At 61.8% G+C, this 17,455-nt stretch overlaps 1 protein-coding gene across 11 annotated transcripts in view; it reads right to left on the reverse strand.

Moving 5' to 3' along the window:
- SHANK3 (SH3 and multiple ankyrin repeat domains 3) overlaps positions 1-17,455 on the reverse strand; it is a 370,798-nt gene that overhangs the window by 197,559 nt on the left and 155,784 nt on the right. For all 11 annotated transcript variants that reach the window (XR_010469752.1, XM_065049482.1, XM_065049478.1 and 8 more), the window contains exon 13: positions 4,851-5,038. Coding sequence is in view for 10 of the 11 variants with exons in the window: in XM_065049482.1 (XP_064905554.1) it covers positions 4,851-5,038 (188 nt within the window). In the remaining variant the exon portion in view is untranslated. The remainder of the gene's footprint in view (positions 1-4,850; positions 5,039-17,455) is intronic.

The following is a 17,455-nucleotide window of genomic DNA, read 5'->3' on the forward strand; positions in this document are numbered from 1 at the left end:
CCCTGCTCTCCCGAGCCCCGGTGGGATCCACGGTCACACCTCGGCACCTCCCGGGGACTCGGGGCTGCAGGAAGCTGAACAGCACTCACCCACCCCACAGCCAGCTCACGGCGAACCCGCAGCGCTGGGGACAAAGACAGGTCTTCAGTGCACTTCAGTGCCCAGGAGAGCGAGAGGTCCTCGGGTGGAAGGGAAGAACACTCGGCATCACGGGGCTGTGAGAGCTGAGGGAGCGAAGCAGCAGCCCCTGCCTGGTGCAGAGGAGGCTCTGGAGCCCACGGGACGGGGCGGCTCAGGCTGCAGAGCCGGCTCTGGAGCCCACGGGACGGGGCGGCTCGGGCTGCAGAGCCGGCTCTGGAGCCCACGGGACGGGGCGGCTCGGGCTGCAGAGCCGGCTCTGGAGCCCACGGGACGGGGCGGCTCGGGCTGCAGAGGCCACGGGGATAAGGAGCTCCAGGAGATGCTCTGCAGCATGGGGTGGGACCCCTCGCCGGAGCCCTGGGCCCTGCTCAGAGCTCACAGACACGAGGCTGGCAGGCAGTACTCGAGACCAAGTCACTGCTTCTGTTAGCAAAGGAGAACTCAGGCTCCCTTTTCCAAACCAGGACCTGCTCGCAGTGCCTCCGGGGTCTCACAGCCAGCTCACCACCGTCTGTTGTGTCTAAAGGCACACCAAAAAATCATGAAGACAGCCACGAACACTTATTTCAGAAGTTAGAAGAGATGAAGGCTGAAGTGTGGAAGGTTCCAGAGCAGGCAGAATAGCGGCAGAAAGTGTCGGTGGTTTGAGAAGTGCAGCATGATCAGCCGTGCGTGGTCAGGGTTTCAACCCGCTGGCCACGAGGCTCCATTGCTGTTCCAGCGGTCTGTCACCCTCGGCTCTAGGTCACCACAGGCACAGGCCGCGCGAGGGGGAAGGTTAAAGCCTTGGCTTTAAATCCAGGTTACCAATGGCTCCGTCTTTATCCGCCCGTACGTGGCCACCGGCAGCGCGGGGCCCTGCGCGCCAGCAGCGTCCCCACGGACAGAACGCCGGGGAAAGCAGTGGCTGAGCACAGCGAAACCGCAACCCTTCCGCTAGCAAAACCACCTTCTCTGTGCAATAACAGCTTCATTCACAAGCAGAACAATCCCCTCTATCTAAACAACCTCCGGCACAACCAAGAGCTGCTGCTAATGCAATAATAACTCAACAAAACCATAACCACAGCCAACAGAAATCCAGTTTGCCATTTATTTCAGAGGGTTAGCTCAGATGCTGCAGCGGGGAATGTCAATAAGGAACCACGCGAGAGAGGAAAACCTACTGTTGGATGCACATGGTAACAGTTGCTCGAGAATAACTCCTCCTGATCACAAAGTGCAAGGAACTGACTCCAAAACCAGCATGTTCACAGTGTTTCTAATTCCTGCCGGTTCCAGGCGGAGGTTCAGGCCTCGCTGTGCCTGGTCTCCCAACCCTTTCTCCCTGTGACCTTGTGATTTCAGTGCTGGTGCCTCCTGGCCCTGCCTTTGCTTGGGCGCTCACATCTCATTTCATTTCTCATTATCAGTGAGAAGCAGATCAAGGACAAACTCTCCTCTGCTGGAATTCTTTGGCTATCTTGCAAAGGAAATAATGGTATTGATTATTGCTTGTTGTCATCCAACAGCTACCAGGACAGCTACAGCACAGTCCAGACAGACACCGTTACCTCTCACCGCGCTCTTGAAACCCAACCAGCTCCCCGGGAAGCCCGAGGAGCCCCGTCACACGGGAGGTTCAGTGTGTCGCTCACTGCACCCAACCCAGCACACTGGGTGCAGACCAGCGTCCAGCAGACCCTTCGCAGCGTCCGTCTGTCGCCAGGGAACGCACCTCCCAGCGCCACCCGCGCGCGCGCTGTTGGACCCTCGGCTTCCCCTCGCCAGCCACCAACAAGCAGCGTCTGCTTCCCAACGGCCACGCTCCAGACAGCCCTACGCCAGCCTCGCACGCTGTGCCGCTCTCCTCTCCCACAGCAACCCGAAGCCACCGGGGCTCCTTGCTCCGCAGGGATGGCTGTCAGGTCCTCACCAACACATCTTAACGTGAGACACCAGCCCTACCACAGCCTCCACGCCAGCCACGCCGTGTCCCTGCGGAGATCCCTTCCCCAGCAGGGCTCCCGGCCCAGACCCGCGCCTCGGGACGGGCTCCTGCCTCGGCATCGCCCTCCGAGAGCTGCCGCTCCCGCCCCGCACGTCTCCAAACACGCTCATCTCATCAGGCAACTGCCACCACAACGCTTTGACAACGCTGCCCCAGCCGGCTCCCACCCTTTCCCAAGCAGCTCTCCTGCTCACACCCCCCACACTTCAACACTTCCTCCAGCGCCACCTTCTCCCTCAGGACCCTCCAACCCAGCCTCCGGATTCCCGGGAGCTCGGTGACCCCCCAGCTGGCACGTCCCTTCCCGGACCCTGATCCAAGTCCCACAGCTGCAGAAACAGCTGCCTCCGGCACAGCAGCTCCAAACCACACACCCCATCACCCCCATTGCTGCCCCTGGCCCAGCAGCTCCAAACCACACACCCCATCACCCCCCATTGCTGCCCCCGGCACAGCAGCTCCAAACCACACACCCCATCACCTCCCATTGCTGCCCCTGGCACAGCAGCTCCAAACCACACACCCCATCACCCCCCATTGCTGCCCCTGGCACAGCAGCTCCAAACCACACACCCCATCACCCCCCATTGCTGCCCCCGGCACAGCAGCTCCAAACCACACACCCCATCACCCCCCATTGCTGCCCCTGGCACAGCAGCTCCAAACCACACACCCCATCACCCCCCATTGCTGCCCCTGGCACAGCAGCTCCAAACCACACACCCCATCACCTCCTATTGCTGCCCCTGGCCCAGCAGCTCCAAACCACACACCCCATCACCCCCCATTGCTGCCCCTGGCACAGCAGCTCCAAACCACACACCCCGTCGCCTCTGCAGCCCAGCCGCACCTCAGCCAGGGACCTCCGCTCACACCAGCTCCTGCTTCCCGCCAGCTGGCTGCAAAAGGTTCTTCCCACCAGCTGAAGTTCCCCCCGGTTCCAAAGGAGCCACAAGTCACCAAACATGACAAAGCACCGGCCGCAGCGGTTCCGCTCAGGCGCTGGGTTCCGTTTACCCCATCACTCCACCTGTCTGCAACGCCAGGGTGCCCCATCCAATGACTGTCAATATTCCTGTCCTTGCAAAAATTAAGCAGCACCTCAAAAGCGGTAAATAAGGGAGCGCTGCCCATCTGCGCTGCGTGGAGATATTTCATAAGCGAGTCACTGAAGCGATGCTCTGTTAACTCTTCTCATGCCCTCTCGGCCACGCACGAAGGAACCAGCCCAGAGTGTCCCCAGCGCCGGGAGCCACTGCCTGTCCTGATCCGCTCGTCCTCCCCACAACTCACTTTCCCTCTGGAGATCACATGAAGATACGCAGACAGTTACCGGTGAACGCAGGATTTAATGGTTCTGTTGCAATTACCGAGGAATGGCATCAGGACCACCTACTTACTACAAATGCACGAAGAGACACAGGGGGTGTGACAGAAAACACGGGGTAAGTGGGTGAAGACAAGAGACGGGAAAAGCACTTCTGACCCAAAAGCCTTGTCCGTCTGCTGGTGCCTTCCGGCCTCCTGGACAGAAACACCTCCACCCCGCGACAACGGAGCACGCAGCCCCACACGACACCCGTGAGCTCCAAGGGCCCTGCAGGGAGCCCAACCAGCTGGCGCGGCAGCCACGGCACAGGCACTTCGCAGCTACAAAAATGCGTCAGCGAGAGCAACAGTGGGTCTGCTTGGACTGCCGCCTCCGAGGGGGTGCCAGCACCCACCGCACAGGGCTCTGCTGTGCTTCTGAGGCAGCAACTCACAGCATAAACAGCAAGCCCCAGCTCCCACTCTGGAGCTCAGATCCACATTACAGCTAACGCAACTAGTCAGATCAGCGGCTGCTCCCGCCCGCATTGCAAGAGGCATCAGCAAGGAAAGTGGAGGCAGGAAGATGAAAAGAAGATCCTTAAACTTTCTATGAAAACCTATGGAATTAGCCCACTTGCAGAGGAAGCCTTTTCTCATCCCCGTCTGCTGGCAGCTGACTTACAACCTACCGCAGGGTTTACATGTCTTCCAAGAAGTCTGCCCAGCAGAGCAGGCAACACCATCATCGCTCTAAGCCTCTCTCTCTGCATCGCCACGGCTCCGAGCTCTCGTTAGGAAGAGCTTCCATGCCCGCCGTCCCCGCGCCGCTCTCAGCCCGTGCCACCAGCGCCCAGCAAGAGAGGGGTGGACACTGGGAGCCTTGCAGATGGCCCACGGCACGGCGTGAGGCAGGGGCAGCTCACAGGGCGCACTGTCAACCCCAGGCTGGGGAGAAGAGGGTTGAGAGGCATCTGATCCTCCCGGTGGTCCCAGCAGAGTATGGCGCCCATTGCCCTGCCCCACAGGATGGGACCAATGAGCCAGGGCCCGACTGCAGGACCAGAGCCCCAGGGCCACACTGAGGAGCCATGGTCCCACACCGGGGACTGACCAGGCACCCAAGGCCTCACCCACACCCCACGGCCCTACAGCCCCAGGGCCTGACTGTGCACCCAGGGTCTGACCCGGGACCCAGGGCTCGGCAGGGGCCCTGCAGCCAGGCTCGGGACCCCACGGCCGCAGACGAGACAGCCAGCGCTACCAGCCGCAGCCCGTGGCCAGAGCGCGACCCCCGCGCTGGAGCAGCTCACGGGACACCCGGAGCAGAGCCCGGAGCCGAGCCCGGAGCCGCCGGGCGCCACCCCCGGCCCCCCGCCCGCCCCCGGCCCCGCCCGCCGGCCCCACTCACCCTTGACGGCTTCGCCCCGGTTGAGCTGGATCTCGCCCTCGCCCTGCGGCGCGTAGCTCTTCACCACGATGAACTTGCGGCCGGGCACGGCGCTGTACAGCTTCCGCTTGGGCCCGCGCAGCGGGGCGGGCGCGGCGTGCGGCGCGGGCTCGGAGCCGGGCCCGGGGGGCCCCGCCGGGCCGCCGGGGCTGTAAACGAAGACGTAGGTTACGGTGCTGATGCCCGGCAGCTCGCGGCTCGGCCCGCCGCGGCCCGCGGGCTGCGCCATGGCGGGGCCGGCGCGGGGCTCAGCGCAGCCCCGGCCGCCGCGGCGCCGCCCGGGCGCGGGCACGGGCACCGGCTGCGGCTGGGGGGCCGCCGCCCGCCGCCGGCTCCATGGCGCGGCGCCGCCCGCCCCGCGCGGCGCTCCGCTCCCTCCGGCGCACCATGGCCCGGGGCAGCTGCCGCCGCCGGCGGCTCCTCCCCCTGCGGGCGGGGACGGCGCCGGCCCGGCCGCCTCCCGCCCCCGGCCGCCGCCCCCGCCGCCGCCGCCGCCGCCCCGACCCTCCGCCGCCGCGGGGCCGGGGCCGGAGCCGCGCACCGAACCGCCCTCTGGCGGCCGCCGCCGCCGCGCTGCCCGGCCGGGGAGAGGGGCTGGGGGATCGGGGGAGCGGTGCCAGAGAGCGGGGATGGGGGATCGGGGGAGCGGTGCCAGAGAGCGGGGATTGGGGATCGGGGGAGCGGTGCCAGAGAGCGGGGCTGGGGGATCGGGGGAGCGGTGCCAGAGAGCGGGGCTGGGGGATCGGGGGAGCGGTGCCAGAGAGCGGGGATTGGGGATCGGGGGAGCGGTGCCAGAGAGCGAGGGCTATGGGCGCTGTGCTGGGGGTCCGGGGGGATCAGTGCCAGAGAGCGGGGGCTATGGGCGCTGTGCCGGGGGCGACTCCGGGCCGGGCGGTGGCAGTGCCGGGACAGGTTGCAGGGGCAGTGGCGGGACAGGGTGCAGGGGCAGGACCGGGGCAGGTTGCAGGGGCAGGGCCGGGACAGGTTGCAGGGACAGGACCGGGGCAGGTTGGAGGGACAGGACCGGGACAGGTTGCAGGGGCAGGACCGGGACAGGTTGCAGGGACAGGACCGGGGCAGGTTGGAGGGACAGGACCGGGACAGGTTGCAGGGGCAGGACCGGGACAGGTTGGAGGGACAGGACCGGGACAGGTTGCAGGGGCAGGACCGGGGCAGGTTGCAGGGACAGGACCGGGACAGGTTGGAGGGACAGGACCGGGGCAGGTTGGAGGGACAGGACCGGCACAGGTTGCAGGGGCAGGACCGGCGGGTGGGCAGCCTGGGGGGGTTTCCCCGAGGAGCAGCGTAGGGGGGCAGGCTGGGGGGCCGTGTGCGGGAGGGACAGTCCGGGGGGGCAATGCCCGGTGCAGCAGGGTGCGGGGGACGGGTCTGGGGGGCAGTGGCGGGGAGCAGGGGGAGCAGCAGTTCGGGGGCGGGGGATGTGCGGGCTGCTCCCGGGGCGGGGAGCGGTGCCCGGGCGGGGCGGTGGCAGCAGCGTCCTCTGCACGGAGGCAGTGCCGGGGGAGCCCTCTGTCCCCGACCCGCCGCGCACTGCAGCCCCCCCGCAGACCCCGTACGCAGCCCTGCACCCGGGGGCTCGGGGCTGGTCCCTCCTGCGGCCCCTGCAGCGCCCTGCTGGCAGCCCCCCACTCCGAGCCTGCAGCTCCCCGATCTGCACTCGCAGCCCCTTGGGTGTGCACATCCCCCCCCGAGACCCCCGGGTCTGTGAGGCCGTGTTTCCACGACCATGGGGGGCAGGGGGCGGCGGTGCGGCAGGGTGTCCCCCCCAGGCCCCCTGCTGCTGGAGCTGCTGGGGACCCTGCGGGTGGACGGAGCGGCCGCTGTGGCAGGAAAAGCCGCCGCGTGCGCCCCCCCAGCAATGGCTGTGACCTAGAGCAGGGCTGGGGGACAGGACCGTGTCCCTCTGCCTGGGACACTCTGAGCGTCCCCAGGAGCTCCGGCACCGCCACGGAGCAGACACCCACCGCATGGAAACCAGCGGGACGCTGGGAACGAGACCCAACGCCGAAACAACCGGCACAACGGGCACGGCTGCCCAGCTTGGCATCAGCCTCGGCCCGAACTCTCTCCACAAACTGCCATCCGCAGGCTTCAGCAGAAGGCACTGCCACCCCGGGGACGTGCGGGACCCCGCCAGCCCCAGCCCCAGCCTGCCGCCGCCGTGCTGCGCTCACTCACAGTCCCTCAAGGGAAAAATCACTTAATAAGAAATAAATAGCTACCCTTTCCTTATAATGCTTCTAAATGTCACTCTGGTATCATTTTTAGTCAATGCAGAGATATTAAAGACCAGCTCAGATCTCAAATCTCTTCCCTTCATGCCTTCAGGAGCAGTCACGAGCAGCATGCAGAACGTGTAGGTATTGCAGGCAGCTCGCAGCAACATCTGCTCAGTGCAGCGGCTGCAGCCCCGCGGCTGTGCTGGCCTGGGGACGCTCAGCCCACGGGCCGGCGCCGGTGGCGGCACATGAGTGGGGTGGCCGGTGCACGGTGGCGGCACATGAGTGGGGCAGCCGGTGCACAGTGGCAGCACACGAGTGAGGCAGCCGGTGCACGGTGGCGGCACACGAGCAGGGTGGCCGGTGCACGGTGGCAGCACACGAGCGGGGTGGCCGGTGCACAGTGGGATCGCTGCGTGCAGGGCTGTGAGACCTCCAGCACCACCGGCTGCAGCGAGTCCCACACAGGCCTGCATGTGCAGAGCGGGATCCCCCTCCTGCCATGTTGCTTCTCCAAAGTACTGACTGCAAATCCCCCCTTCCTCTTGCTGTGCCACCACTGCTGTTCTCAGCCGTGCGGCCAACGTGCCGCTGCCTCAGCCACCACAGAAACCGCAGCTCCACCAAGGAACCTCCGGCTTCACCACAGAACCCCTGGCTCCACTGAGGAACCCACAGCGCCAACATGGAACCCCTGGCTCCACCATGGAAGTCCTGGATCCACCACAGAACCCCAGGTTCCACCATGGAAGTCCTGGATCCACCGCGGAACCCCCGGCTCCACTGAGGAACCCCCGGCTCTATCGCAGAACCCCTGGCCCCACTGAGGAACTCCCAGCTCCACCATTGAATGTCTGGCTCCACCACAGAACCCCCAGCTCCACCATCGAACACCTTGCTCTACCACAGAACGCCCAGCTCCACCATTGAACACCTGGCTCCACCACAGAGCTCCTAGCTCCACCATTGAATGCCTGGCTCCACCACAGAGCTCCCAGCTCCACCATTGAATGCCTGGCTCCACCACTGAATGCCTGGCTCCACCACAGAACCCCCAGCTCCACCATCGAACACCTGGCTCCACCACAGAACCCCTGGCTCCACCATTGAATGCCTGGCTCCACCACTGAATGCCTGGCTCCACCACAGAACCCCTGGCTCCACCATTGAATGCCTGGCTCCACCATCGAATGCCTGGCTCCACCACAGAACCCCTGGCTCCACCATCGAACGCCTGGCTCCACCACAGAACCCCCAGCTCCACCATCGAACGCCTGGCTCCACCACAGAACCCCTGGCTCCACATTAAATGCCTGGCTCCACCACAGAACCCCCAGCTCCACCATCGAATGCCTAGCTCCACCATTGAACACCTGGCTCCACCACAGAACCCCTGGCTCCACCATCAAATGCCTGGCTCCACCACAGAACTCCCAGCTCCACCACTGAATGCCTGGCTCCACCACTGAATGCCTGGCTCCACCACAGAACCCCCGGCTCCACCATCGAACGCCTGGCTCCACCACAGAACCCCCAGCTCCACCATTGAATGCCTGGCTCCACCACAGAACCCCTGGCTCCACCATTGAATGCCTGGCTCCACCACAGAACCCCTGGCTCCACCATCGAACACCCGGCTCCGCCGTAGAATTCGCGGCTCCACCGCAGAGTGTGCGCCGGCACCCTCCAGCCGGATTGCAGCAGCTTTCTGCACCAGCTCCCGTGCACTTCCTCACAACAAGATGCCATCGTCTCTCACGTCACGGCTGACAATGCTGCTGCCGGACCAGGAGCCGGTCCTTGCGCAAGGGACGTGGAGATCCAAACAGCGCCCACGGTCTCGGTGGCTCCGCTGGAGCAGCTGCACAGGGGAGCATCCATCATGTGCCTCGCGATCCGGCTCGTACTGCCGTATTGATTCTGGAGCACACTCGTTTTTTAATCGTTAAGGAGTTATTAAGTCAAAATGTCTGAGAAGCCTACCTCTATTATATCAGAGGCACGTTTATAATGAGGTTTGTAATCATTCCAAAGAATACCACCAGTTTTGTTTGGGCTCTTTTGGAAGGCTCGATTTCAATTAGATGATGTTAATTAGTTTAATCATATTTCATGTCAATGCCCACTTGACAGAGACCCGTGTGAATGGTGCAGCTGCTCCAGGTTCAGGCTCTGCTCTAGGAACACTTCTACCTATATTCCCAACTGGAAAAGGTGAGACAAACTGCCCAGAATGGGGTTTCTGTTTCCTGCCAGGCAAGAGCGGAGCGTCATGAACACACGCACTGACGACGTGTTCCTTCACCTCCTTTATCACCCCGCGCCACAAGGCACCTTGAGGCCCTCGGAGCGGGTCCCATCCTCCGTACGCCCGGTTAAGCTGTAGCTAATCGCTGCTGGATCCATAGCTCACTCCTGAACAGCAGCCAGGACGCCGTGTATATGACAAATAAAACAAACACCACCGCGGCAGTGTTTATTGAGCAGCTAAGGAGCTGCTCAGTGTCCCCAGTGTGTGATCAGGATGCCACCTCCTTCTCTCCGAGAGGCGCGGGACGGGCGCTGTGGCCGGGCTGCCAGAGGACACCCCTCAGACGGCAGTGCCGAGGGGACAGCCCCGACGGACAGCCCCGCGCAGGAGGAGCAGCCTTCGTGCACAGAGATCGCGGCCCTGGGGCCTTCCCCTCACGGCGACCGTTTCTCTGGAACTCGTCCACCCGAACCGCACGGCAGACTCCAGCGCAGCGGCTGCGGAACAGCGGGGGGTCCATGAGCCAGCAGGGGGTGTTCAGCGGGACACGGCTGGTCCCCGGAGCCCGGAGAGCAGAGGGGGGACTCGTCCACACGTCACGCGCTGCCCCTGCAGCCACCAACTGCCCAGAGCCAGGAGGAGCCCGAGCAGCCTCCACACGCTGTCCTCCATACAGTGTCCTCCACACCGTGTCCTCCATACCGTGTCCTCCATATGGTATCCTCCACATACTGTCCTCCATATGGTGTCCTCCATACAACACCCTCCATACAGTATCCTCCACACGCTGTCCTCCATACAGTGTCCTTCATACGCTGTCCTCCATACGGCATCCTCTACACACTGTCCTCCACATACTGTCCTCCACATGGTGTCCCCCATACGGCATCCTCCATACAGTATCCTCCACACGCTGTCCTCCATAGGCTGTCATCCAGATGGTGTCCTCCAGACTGTATCCTCCACACAGTGTCCACCACACGATATTCTCCATACGGTGTTCCACCACACAGTGTGGTGTTCTCCATACGATGTTCTCCATACGGTATTCGCCATATGGTGTCTTTCACATGGCGTCCTCCATACGGTGTCCTCCACGTGGTGTCCTCAACATGGTGTCCTCCACACAGGGTCCTCCACACAGTGTGCTCCATACTGTGTTCCAGCATACGGTGTTCTGCCATACAGTGAACTCCATGTGGTGTTCTCCATACAGTGTTCCTCCATACTGTGTCCTCCAGATGGTGTTCTCCATATGATGTTCTCCAAATGGTATTCTCCATATGGCATCCTCCACACAGTGTCCTCCATGCGGTGTCCTTCAGACAGTGTGCTCCATACAGCGTTCTCCAGATGGTTTTGTCCATCCAGTGTCCTGCTGCTCACAGCTTGGGTCTCTGGCAGCTCAAGGGGCACTCGAGCACGGCTGCTGTGAGCTTACCCGTCAGAGTGGAAACCCACCGGCACGCTCCGGCGCGCCGTTGTCTCAATTGCTGAGGCCTCACACTCGCTCTGCCTGTTGAAAATAACTACTTGAGATGGAACCACAGAATGAATCGCAGGCTGGTCTGGGTTGGAAGGGACCTCACAGCTCATCCGGTCGCACCCCCACACGGGCAGGGACACCTTCCAGCAGCCCCAGCTGCTCAGAGCCCGTCCAGCCCGGCGCTGAGCACTGCAGGGACGGGGCACCCACAGCTGCGCTGGGCAGCCTGGGCCAGGGCCGACCGCCCCCAGGGGAGCAACTTCTTCCTTAGCCCGGAGCCGAATCGCCCTCTTTCCCTTTAAAGCCATTGCCTCTCGTCCTGTCACTCCCTGCCCTTGTAAAACGTCCCTCTCCAGCCTTCTTGTAAGCCTTTGGTACCAGTGGCTGCACTAAGGTCTCCTGGAGCTTCTGTTCTCCAGCTGAACAGCCCAGCTCTCTCACCTGTCCCCAGCAGAGCTGTTCCAGCCTCGGGTCATTCCTGGGGCTCCTGTGGACTTGTTCCAACCAGTCCACGTCCTTCTCATGTTGGGGGCCCCAACGGTGGACTTGACGTGTGACTCCACATCTCATGCTTCTTACAGACATTGTAGCCCTCAGAAGTGTCCACACGCATTAGTGCCTGGACACGGTGACAGAGACCTGACACCTGAGAGGTGTCTCCAGCAGAACCGGTGTTGGGTCCGGGTTGGAGGAGCAGACGCTTGTCATGGACACAAACAGCCACAGCAATTCCTGAGGGAACTGACCTCCCTGGTTCAAACCACCCCGAGTGACTGAACAGATCCAGCAGTCCCCACAGTCACGTCAGACACATCGAGCAGTCCCAGGTACCCAGGACGGCTGTTTAATTTCATGTGCGCTCAAGGGGCTGATCAGAAGAGCATCACGTTTTGTCAGGTGAGTTGTGGCTGAAGGACTCTGGTTTCAGGTTCACACAGCCCTCCTGCTCCTCCTCCCTCTGGGCAGTCCTGCCCATGCCCATGTCCTTGCCACGGCCACGCACGCTGGGCTTGGAGAGCGCCCCGATGGGCCACGGGGCTGCAGATGGGCTGGGCCAGCCAAGGAGGCTGTGCCGGAGCTGGGGGAGTAACTCTGCGTTTGTCCCACCACATCCTGCGTGTCTGGGAGGCGAGAACGTGCTACAGTGTCTTACCCATTATCACAAAAGTATCAGTTACAGACTTTTTTCCTCCTTGAGAGCTGAATATCAGATTTTTTGTTGCTTTAGGATAGAGAGGCTTTTGCTTCCTCCGGTTTTAAAATGTGCTATAAACTGAAGCCTTCAGGAATGAAACATTTGGCAGCTTTGCAGTTCACCTGTTCGCCTTTCCCACCACCCGTGTGACTGTTGCGCTGTGCCGGTTCACAAGGCACCGCTCCCGAAGGCACGTTGTTCGGGTTTTGTAATGAGGTGTCTCTGCAGTTGCCTTCCACTCCAGCCATGAAGAAACGGTTGAGAACGTCCGTGTCTCACCCGTCCAGCTCCGCCCCCGCAGACGGTTCCTCTGTAGGAACCTTCCTGGGGGCGCCTGCACCCAGCAGTGCGTCCTGCGGGTCCGTCCGTCTGTCCAGCAGCAGGGGCTGCAGGGACCTCTCCATGAGCTGCTCTTTGGTGTTCGGGTCAGAGAGATGTTGCCACCACACAAGCAGGAAGATCAACTCCACCAGGTCCTTAGAACCTGCTGCTGCTAGAATTTGACTGGCAGCCCAAGCCTGCTTCTCGAGCGTGGTGGCACTTACTACGTGTCCTCTGGAAGAAACGCGTTTGCTGTTCTGGAGTTTCGAATTCTTACTACAAGTGTGGCTGACAGATACAGAAATAGACTGGGTTTGATGGAAACGGTTTCAGCTCCAGCAGGAAAAGAGCAGCTCCGTGGCTCCTCAGCGTCGCCCGGATTTGCGGGATCACCACGAACGGCGCCCGGCAGGGACCTCTGGCCGCCCGTCAGCCCCGGCTCGGCAGGGACTCCTACAGCGGACACCCAGGACCGCGTCCGGCCTTGTGGACACCTCCAGGGATGGAGACCCCACCCCCGCCCCGGGCAACCTGTGTCTGGTCATCCCTGACAGCCAGCAGAACCTCCCTGTTCCGGCTGGTGCCCGTGGCTCTGGCCCGGTCCCTGGCACTGCCGGCACAGCCTGGCTCTGCCCTGAGAGAGCTCAGCACCCCCCTGCAGGGACTGATACACGCTGACAGGATCCCTCTGAGGCTCCTCCAGGCCTGGCAGCCCCAGCTCCCTCAGCCCGTGCCCTCAGGAGAGATGCTCCAGCCCTTCACCTCCATGGCCCTTCGCCGGACTCCCACTGGCCACCTCGCTCGGGTACTGGGAGCCCAGCACTGGTCCCAGCTCTGCGGTGCTGAGCAGAGGGGCAGGAGCAGCCTCAGCCTGCGGGAGCTGCTCTGTGGACGCAGCCCAGGACACCACACACCTTCTCTGCGGCCAGGGCACGTTGCTGGCTCATCAGCTGGGCCCTTGTGGCCAGGAAGCCAATGGTACCTGGGGTGGGTTAGAAGGGGGTGGTCAGTAGGTCAGAGAGGTTCTTCTGCCCCTCTGCTCTGCTCTGGGGAGACCACACCTGGAATATTGTGTCCAGTTGTGGCCCCTCAGTTCCAGCAGGACAGGGAACTGCTGGAGAGAGTCCAGCGCAGCCACCAAGATGCTGGAGGGAGTGGAGCATCTCCCGTGTGAGGAAAGGCTGAGGGAGCTGGGGCTCTGGAGCTGGACAAGAGGACACTGAGGGGGGACTCATTCATGTATTTGGGGTCAAGGAGAATTCCCTTGGTTGTCAATTAGCTGTTTGGGAGCAATCTTCAACCCAGAAATGGGAGAAATCTTCAGAGATGCTCTGCTGAGAGTATTTCCTGGGCCAGACTGAGATAATGGCCAAAAGATGCAGGTTCTGTCCAAAATCCAGGACGTGTTTCTGACACCGAGAGCGTTCTGCCTGACCGCTGGGGCTCCCTGCAGCCCCAGGGCAGAGGACACAGCCCCGTCCCCGTGTCCCCGGCCGGGGCACCAGGCAGACGCTCTGGGGCCGACTGCTCTGGCACAGAACCATTTTACTCCTTCCAGCTCCCACAGCACAGCTCGTCTCGCTTGCTCAGTCTGCTGAGAAACTCCTGGTGTCAGATCATCTCTGCACAACTAAATGAAAGAGCACAGTCACCTGCTAACGAGAGCCAATTAGTGGCAGGTTCACACTGCTGGGGACAAGGGGGGAGGACAGCGTCACTCCCTGCCCCTCCGCCGCTGCCAGGCCGGCGCTCACAGAGCTGCCAGCGCTCACAGAGCTGTCAGCGCTCAGCTCGTTAGCCCAGGGCTGAGCACCCGTGTGAGCCGGGAGCTCTGGTGCTGAGGGTATCGCGCACCCCCTGGGAGCTGTGGGGCCAGGGGAGGCATTGGGCACCCACAGTGATCGTCCCCTCTGAGCAGAGACTGTCCCTTCCAAGCAGTGACGGTCCTCCCCAAGCAGTGACCGTCCCCTCTGAGCAACGACTGTCCTCTCTGAGCAGTGACCGTCCCCTCTGGGCAGTGACCCCACTTTATTGTAGGGATTATTCTGGGTGTTGAGCCACCTCCCTGAGTACAACCACCTCCCCGAGTACAACCACCCCACCTGAGTACAACCACCTCCCCGAGTACAACCGTCTCTCCAAGTACAATCACCTCCCAGAGTATAATCACCTCCCTGAGTACAACCACGTTGCCGAGTACAACCGCGTCCCCAAGTACAACCACCTCCTCCTGGCTGCGGCTCCCGCCTCACAAACGTGTGTGGAGCAGATGGAGCAGAACTGGAAACCCAAGCAAGACAATTAATTAAAAGGTTTTGTCTCCCTTTGTATGATCCAGCTATCGATTGACTCTTCAAAGCGCTCTGTGTGCATCCCAGCCAGAGAACCTCCACAGAGGCAGCTGGATTTGTGCCTCTCCACCCTCAAACTGCAACACAGGAGGTTCCACTTAAATACAAGAAGCAACTTGTTTGGGGTGAGGGTGGCAGAGCCTGGCCCAGGCTGCCCAGGGGGTTGTGGAGTCTCCTTCTGTGCAGACATTCCAACCCGCCTGGACACCTTCCTGTGTAACCTCATCTGGGTGTTCCTGCTCCATGGGGGGATTGCACTGGATGAGCTTTCCAGGGCCCTTCAACCCCTGACATCCTGGGGTTCTGTGATTCTGTGATCCCCCTGACAGCTGAAAGCGGTTTTATCACTGAGTCGCTCCATCAGATCTGAGCGCCCTGCTGCAAAGACAAAACCATAGCTTCATCGCTTGACAAAGAGGATAACGGGATTTCTGAAAATCCTGCCTCTAATCCTGCCTATCCGGCAAGATCAGAGTCCTCAGGAGTTTGGACAAGGCGTCTGCGGAGCCTGGCGGGCGCAGGCGGCCGGTTTGTGGGGAGGCAGGAGGACGGTCCCTGCGGCAGCGCCTGGGGCAGCTGCTGCCGCCAGCCCCGCTCCGGCCGCCCCGGCACCGCGGCGGGAGCCCGGACCCCTGGGGCAGCCAGGCCCACACGCTTTGCCGGGCAGCCGGAACGCGGGGCCGGTTCTGCAGCGCTCACCGTCCCGCGGTGCTGCTCTCTGGACACGCCGCGCCGCACGGACACAACCTGTGGCACCATCCCATGCACCAACAGCAGGATCGGTGTGTGCACACGCCAGCAGAGACATACAGATCTACAGCTTAGCAACGCAGAGGGCTTCTGCTGCAGATTATTTGCTTAAGATGTTACCACTTTCATTATTTTATTAATCAGAAGCCCACAGCTAACTCCTGGAATCACATCAGCCTTTCCCCCTCAGGAAAACGATGCCACCTCTTGGCCAGCTCACCCAAGAACAGCTCAGAACAGCCTTCTCGGCTCCTTTTCCCTTCTCCTCTGTGCATTTAGCAGGTTTCCAGCCCCTGGCACCCTTCCCGCACACCCCTCTGCCACAGACTGTAGCTCACTACACCTCCAAGAAACCGGCAATGAGGGTCCTCAAAGTGCCTTTGTCAAGCTAAATATCCCAAATCTTGTAGGTTTGTTTCAAGAGTTGGCACAAAGACACCCGTATTTCTATCCCAAACACAACCACCATTAGTCTGAGCTCTGTTAGGCTGACGCTGTGGCTGGCCTGGACTAACGCCCACTGATCATCACCCTGTCTGTCCTTGCCCTTGGGAGACCAGAGTTTCCTGATGGACACATCCACGCAGATCCTGTGGAACCCAGCAGTGATTTCCTGCCTTGGTGACGGTGACCGTAAGACACTTCCCAGCTCTTTCTCAGTGGTGAATTAATAATTTGGCCAAACGCTATCCACTCGTTCTGCCCACATAGTCCCTCAATCACAGAGCAGCGGCTGGGAGACGGCTACAGTTGAGTCCAGAAGGTGCTCAGACTGCTTGGAACTGCTCAGGGATTAAAACGAGGCCGAAGAACGGGGCCTTGCACAGAAGCACAGGCCACGCTGCCAGGCGCGGGGCAGACTCTCCCGGCGGGAGGGAGGCAGGCAGACGTCGCTCGCCGCGTGTGCCAGGTCGCCCAGCACCTCCCAACCCAAACTGCAGGAGCCCTTGGTGCGGGAGGACATGGGACACGTCTCAGATCCACAGAAGACAGCAACTTTGCACCAGGTCCCAGCGCACTGGCAGAGCGTGCCGAGCACCGTCCCCTGGCTGGTCCGCAGCTCCCGGTCTCTCCTCGTGCCGCTGAGAGGAGCGGCGGCCGGTGCTGTGACACGGGGAGCAGGAGGCGCTCAGGGGAGCGGGAACCATCGAGTCACAGAATTGTTGTGGTTGGACCCTCAAGCTCATGGAGTCCAACCACAACCCAGCCCTGTCCCTGCCCCGTGTCCTGAGAACCTCATGTCCGTCTGTCCAGCCCTCCAGGGCTGGTGACTCCAGCACTGCCCTGGGCAGCCTGTTCCAATGCCCCACAGCCCTTTGTGTGCCACTCAGACCCAGGTCTTCTGTAATTGCTCTTTCACTAAAACCGTTATTGATCAGAGACTGACCAAAGACAAGTGCTGACCTGCGTGGCACACAGCAAGAGATTTCTTCCTGAAGGGCTGGCAGTTTGGGAATACCGATGTTTTCTCTTCTGTAACGTCGTAAGACACTCAGTGCTGAGGAGTTTCCTACCCGAATTCACGGTGCCACGGCTGTTTCTCCAGGACAGACCCCAGCGAGGGGGCTGGACCTGCTGGAGACGCGGCCCAAGCGGCAGAGGGGACGAGGAGGCACCGCGAGCGCGTCAGCGCGCGTCTCCGGAGAGATGAGAGATCTGGAAACAGCGGTGCCCTGCTTCGTATAGGAAATCATTTTTCTTTTTTTCCCTTACCCTCATTTTATTTTATGCATTATTGTTTGGATAAAGCACGATAAGGAAGAACACACAGGAGACGTGCTCCTCAGCCCGACACAAGTACAACTTGTTGCGTGAGCCCCGAAGCAGCTCAGATGTTTTGCCCCCTGCCGCGTTGCACAGACCTGTCTTCAGATGGCCCAGAGCGCAGGGAGCTGCTCCGGCACCCGCGGCCCAGAGGCCCCTCGGGCACCTGCCTGGTCACAGCCTGTGCCCGGGAGACGGGCAGCGGGGT

This window comes from Columba livia, chromosome 1 (assembly GCF_036013475.1).
Source record: "Columba livia isolate bColLiv1 breed racing homer chromosome 1, bColLiv1.pat.W.v2, whole genome shotgun sequence".
Taxonomy (NCBI): domain Eukaryota; kingdom Metazoa; phylum Chordata; class Aves; order Columbiformes; family Columbidae; genus Columba; species Columba livia.